The sequence below is a fragment of the Limulus polyphemus genome, unplaced genomic scaffold (assembly GCF_000517525.1).
Source record: "Limulus polyphemus unplaced genomic scaffold, Limulus_polyphemus-2.1.2 Scaffold2805, whole genome shotgun sequence".
In the NCBI taxonomy this organism is placed as follows: domain Eukaryota; kingdom Metazoa; phylum Arthropoda; class Merostomata; order Xiphosura; family Limulidae; genus Limulus; species Limulus polyphemus.
Window position 1 is genome coordinate 141946 of NW_013668415.1, and position 6599 is coordinate 148544.

The 6599-nt window shown below is 32.7% G+C and overlaps 1 protein-coding gene across 1 annotated transcript in view; it reads left to right on the forward strand.

Moving 5' to 3' along the window:
* The window catches only part of LOC106467943 (gamma-aminobutyric acid receptor alpha-like), a 42891-nt gene that overhangs the window by 33138 nt on the left and 3154 nt on the right, over positions 1-6599 (forward strand). Inside the window, exon 7 of the mRNA XM_013928328.1 lies at positions 1016-1168. Coding sequence (XP_013783782.1) covers positions 1016-1168 — 153 coding nt within the window. The remainder of the gene's footprint in view (positions 1-1015; positions 1169-6599) is intronic.

A 6599-nucleotide genomic window follows, 5' to 3' on the forward strand; every position in this document is an offset into this window, starting at 1 on the left:
AAAGATTAATTACAACAATTCTATATTTCCAGTTAAACTTTTGACTACTCACATAGATTAATTACAACAATTCTATATTTCCAGTTGAACTGTTGACTACTCACATAGATTAATTACAAAAATTCTATATTTCCAGTTAAACTTTTGACTACTCACACAGATTAATTATAACTATTCTATATTTCCAGTTGACCTGTTGACTACTCACATAGATTAATTACAACTATTCTATATTTGCAGTTGAACTGTTGACTACTCACATAGATTAATTATAACTATTCTATATTTCCAGTTGAACTGTTGACAACTCACATAGATTAATTACAACAATTCTATATTTCCAGTTAAACTTTTGACTACTCACATAGATTAATTGTAACTATTCTGTCTTTCCAGTTAAACTGTTGACTACTTACATAGATTAAATATAGCACTTCTATCTTTCCAGTTAAAGTCTTATATAGATTAATTATAGCAGTTTTATCTTTCCAGTTGAACTGTTGACTACTTACATAGATTAAATATAGCACTTCTATCTTTCCAGTTAAAGTCTTATATAGATTAATTATAGCAGTTTTATCTTTCCAGTTAAACTTTTGACTACTTACATAGATTAAATATAGCAGTTCTATCTTTCCAGTTAAAGTCTTATATAGATTAATTATAGCAGTTTTATCTTTCCAGTTAAACTTTTGACTACTTACATAGATTAATTATAGCAGTTCTATCTTTCCAGTTAAAGTCTTATATAGATTAATTATAGCAGTTTTATCTTTCCAGTTAAACTTTTGACTACTTACATAGATTAAATATAGCAGTTCTATATTTCCAGTTAAACTGTTAATCTTCTGAATAGGTTAATTATTGTCCCATTGAGTACATATATCAACGACCTGTAAATAGTAATTTAAAGTTTAAACATAATTTACTTTTTTCTCTTAATCGTCCAGTATTCTTGTTCATAGAAGAAAGATATATCTAAAAATTCACAAAGACGTTTTTTTCTGATTCATAGGAAAAAGTTCTAAATTAATAGCTCGATTTATTTTCACTCGCCGGCGAGGATATTTTATTCTCCAGATCTATGCACCCTGCGCCATGATTGTTGGAGCTTCGTGGGTATCTTTCTGGATCAACCGGCATGATACTCCTGGACGAGTGGCCGTAGGTAATAAGAGAAAAAAAAACACATTTCAAAGCATTATAAAAAAAAAGATAACTAAAAACCTGTTAATATAATTATCAAAATATTAATTTAAAGTCTCATTCCAAAATTATCTGTTCAAATATCTTGGTCTAATTAAAACGTAGAACAGAAGAATAAACTTTATATTAACTTCCACGTATTCTGGTATTACTTCACTGTGTATCATTAGCTTGATTGAATAACCAAATAGTTGGGTACAGTTTGTATTAACTTCCACGTATTCTGGTATTACTTCACTGTGTATCATTAGCTTGATTGAATAACCAAATAGTTGGGTACAGTTTGTATTAATTTCCACGTATTCTGGTAGTACTTCACTGTATTTCATTATCTTGATTAAAACACCAGACAGTGAACTGCAGAGTATATTAATTTCCACGTATTTCGGTAGGACTTCACTATGTTTCATTAGCATGATTATTAAATCAAACAGTGTACTACAGTTTGTATTAACTACAACATATTCAAGAAATATTTCACAGTGTTTCATTAGCTTGATTAAAACACCAGACAGTGAACTGCAGAGTATATTAATTTCCACGTATTTCGGTAGGACTTCACTATGTTTCATTAGCATGGTTATTAAATCAAACAGTGTACTACAGTTTATATTAACTACAACATATATAGGAAATATTTCACAGTGTTTCATTAGCTTGATTAAAACTTCAGACAGTTAACTACAGTTTGTATTAACTATCACGTATCCTAGTAGTTTTCAGTGTGTTTCATTAGTTTGATTAAAATTTCGGACAGTTGACTATAACTACAGTTTGTATTAACTTCCATGTATTTCGGTATTAACTCACTGTATTTTATTAGCTTCATTCAAACACCAAACAGAAGACTACAGTTTGTATTAACATCCACGTATTCTAGTAGTACTTCACAGTGTTTCACTGTACTACAGTTTGTATTAACTTCCACGTTTATCGTTAGTACTTCACTGTGTTTGATTAGATGATTAACACACCAGACAGTGGACTACACTTTGTATTAACTTCCACATATCCCGTTATTGATTTACTGTGTTTCATTAATTTGATTAAAACTTCACACAGTGGACTACAGTTTCTATTAACTTCCACGTGTTCTAATAGTACTTGACAGTGTTTCATTAGCTTGATTAAAAGTTCGGACAGTTGACTACAGTTTGTATTAACTTCCATGTATTTCGGTAGTAATTCAATGTGTTTTATTAGCTTCATTAAATCACCAGACAGTGGACTACAGTTTTCATTAACATCTAATTATTCTGATAGTACTTCACAGTGCTTCATGAGCTTGAATAAAACTTTGTACACTTGCCTAAAGTTCGTATTAACTTCAACATTTATCGGTAGTGCTTCTCTGTGTCTTAGTAGCTTCATTAACACACCAGACAGTGGATTACAGTTTGTATTTACTTTCGCGATTTTGAGTAGTACTTCACTGTGTTGTATTAGATGATTAACATACCAGACAGTGGACTACAGTTTGTAATAATTTCAACGTTTTTTTGGTAGAACTTCACTATGTTTTATTAGATTCACTAAAACACCAACCAGTGGACTACAGTTTGTATTAAGTTTCACATATTTCGGTAAGACTTCACTGTGTTTTATTAGCTTCATTAAAACACCAGACAGTTGACTACAGTTTCTATTAACATCCACGTATTCTGGTAGTACTTCACGGTGTTTCCTTAGCTTGATTAAAACTATGGACAGTTGACTACAGTTTGTATTAACTTGCATATTTTTCGGTAGTATTCACTGTGTTTTATTAGATGATTAGCACACCAGACAGTGGACTACAGTTTGTATTAATTTCCGCTTATTCTGGTAGTTCGTTCTTTGTGTTTTCATAGCTTGATTAAAACACCAAACAGTGGACTACAGTTTGTATTAACTTCCACGTATTCTGGTAGTACTTCACTGTATTTCATTATCTTGATTAAAACACCAGACAGTGAACTGCAGAGTATATTAATTTCCACGTATTTCGATAGGACTTCACTATGTTTCATTAGCATGATTATTAAATCAAACAGTGTACTACAGTTTGTATTAACTACAACATATTCAGGAAATATTTCACAGTGTTTCATTAGCTTGATTAAAACTTCAGACAGTGGACTACAGTTTGTATTAACTTCCACGTATTCTGGTAGTACTTTACTCTGTTTCATTAGCTCGATTAACACACCAGATAGTGGAATGCAGTTTATATTAACTTCCACGTATTCTGGTAGTACTTCACAATGTTTATTTAGCTTGATTAAAACTATGGACAGTTGACTACAGTTTGTATTAACTTGCATATTTTTCGGTAGTATTCACTGTGTTTTAGTAGATGATTAACACTCCAGAAAGTGGACTACAGTTTGTATTAAATTCCACGTATTCTTGTAGTACTTCACTGTATTTCATTAGCTCGACTAACACACCAGATAAAGGAATGCAGTTTATATTAACTTCCACGTATTCTGGTAGTACTTAAATGTGTTTCATTAGTTTCATTAAAACTTCAGACAGTGGACTACAGTTTGTATTAACGTCCACGTATTCTGGTAGTACTTTACTCTGTTTCATTAGCTTGAGTAAACCAAGCACAGTGGACTACATTTTTTATTCACTTCCACGTATTGTTGTCGTAATTCACAGTGTTTCATTAGCTGTCTGAAGTTTTAATCAAGTTAATGAAACACTGTGAAATATTTCCTGAATATGTTGTAGTTAATACAAACTGTAGTACACTGTTTGATTTAATAATCATGCTAATGAAACATAGTGAAGTCCTATCGAAATACGCGGAAATTAATATACTCTGCAGTTCACTGTCTGGTGTTTTAATCAAGCCACTGTCTGGTGTGTTAACCAAGCTAATGAAATACAGTGAATTACGACAACAATACGTGGAAGTCAATAAAAAATGTAGTCCACTGTGCTGTGGTTTACTCAAGCTAATGAAACAGAGTAAAGTACTACCAGAATACGTGGAAGTTAATACAAACTGTAGTCCACTGTCTGGTGTTTTAGTGAAGCTAATAAAACACAGTGGAATATTATCAGAATACGTGGAAGTTAATACAAACTGTAGTCCACTGTCTGGTGTTTTAGTGAAGCTAATAAAACACCGTGGAATATTATCAGAATACGTGGAAGTTAATACAAAGTGTAGTCCACTGTCTGGTGTGTTAATCATCTAATCAAACACAGTGAGGTATTGCCGATAAACGTGGAAGTTAATACAAACGGTAGTCAACTAATTAATCAAGCAAATGAAACACTATGAAGTACTACCAGAATACGTGGTAGTTAATACAAACTGTAGTTAAAATGCAGTTTATATTAACTTCCACATATTTCAGTAGGACTTCACTGTTTTTCGGCAACCTAGAATCTGGGTTTCGATACTAAGTGGTGAGAAGAGCACAGATAGCCCATTGTGTAGCTTTGTGCTTAATTACAAACAAACAAACAAAAATATTAGCTTGATCAAAACATCAGAGAGTGGACTACAGTTTGTATTAACTTCGACGTATTCTCGTAGTACTTTACTTTATTTTATTAGTTTGATTAAAATTTTGGACAGTGAACTACATTTTGTATTAACTTCCACGTATTCTTGTAGTATTTTACAGTGTGTTATTAGCTTCATTAAAACACAAGACAGTGACTACAATTTGTATTGACTATCACGTATTTTAGTTGAACTTGACAGTTTTTTGTGAGCTTTATTAAAACACCAAACATTAGACTACAGTTTGTATTAACATCCACGTATTTTGTTGTTACTTCATAGCGTTCATCAGCTAGATTAAAACTTCGGACAGTTGACAACAGTTTTTATTAATTTCCACATATTTCTGTAGTACTTCACTGTATTTTATTAGACGATAAATACAGCATACCGTGAACTACAGTTTGTATTAATATCAGCATATTCTGGTAGTAAATCACTGTGTTTTATTAGCTTAATAAAAAAAATGTGAACAGTTGACAACAGTTTGCATTAACTTCCACATATTTCGCTAGTACTTAACTGTGGTTCATTGGCTTCACTAAAACACCATACAGAGAACTAGGGTTTGTATTAACTTGAATGTTTTTCGGTAGAAGAAGAGCACAGATAGCTCATTTGGTAGCTTTGTGCTTAATTACAAACAAAAATATTAGCTTGATCAAAACACCAGACAGTGTACTACAGTTTGTATTAACTTCCACGTATTCTGGTAGTACTTCACTGTCTTTTATTAGTTTCATTAAAACTTTGGATAATGGACTACAGTTTGTATTATCTTCCACGTATTCTGGTAGTTCTTCCCTGTGTTTCATTAGTTTGCTTAAAATTCGGATAGTGGCCAGCAGTTTCAATTAACTTCCAAGTATTCTGGTATAATTCGCTGTGATTTAGTAGCTTGATTAAAACACTAGACAGTGGACTACAGTTTCCATTAACTTCCACTTATTTCGGTAAAACTTCACTGTGTTTCATTAGATGATTAGTATTATTTTCAGCAAATTATTCAGTAAGTAGAATTGTATGTTTGAATATTTTGTAAGAGGTGTTTAGATTCAGATGTAGTGCCTGTAAGTAGAGTTTTAAAAGGTTCTGGAGGTTTCGAAAGCGCATGTAATTGAACTTTTCCATTGGTACAACACATTCCTGGTGATTCTTTATCCCAGTTTTTAGCACCACATTTATCACATATTTTAGACATTGATCCAATAGTAACCACTTTGTCAGATGCCTAATTATATTGTGGATTATAGTTAAAAGCACTTAAATTCCACTGCCAAGCATAGCAGGCTCGAGATCGTGTTTGAGCTTGTCTTGTTCTTTGAGCCGAAGTCGTACATCATGTTGTTCCTCTATTACTTGCTCTCTGTAAGTTATTTGTCTTAATTTTTGTGCTTGAAGTTTGATTGGACGTTGTTCAGAAGTTTCTTGTTGTCTATATCCAGCTTTCCTTGATGATTATGACTGAACTCTGGCTTTGTGCTGTTCAATAGTTTCTTGCTGTCTTTGAGTAGCCTGCCTTTCAGCTTGAGCTCGAAGTCTAACTTTACGTTGTTCCAAAGTCTCTTCCTGTATTTGAGCAGCCTGTCTTGCAGCTTGTGCTTGAAGTCTTTGATTGCGTTCTTCTTCTGTTTCAGATCGGACTTACAACGCTAGAATCCGGATTTCGATACCCGTGGTGGGCAGAGCACAGATAGCCCATTGTGTAGCTTTGTGCTTAATTACAAATAAACTGTTTCAGATGCTCTTTGTGTTTGCATTCTTTTAGCGGCAGAAGACTTTACATAGAAAGGGCGTTTCTTGGGTGGCATAATCACCTGTATCACTAAACAATAATTTGCAATGCACAAAGTTACTAAATCACTTATGAAACCACTTAGCACTATTG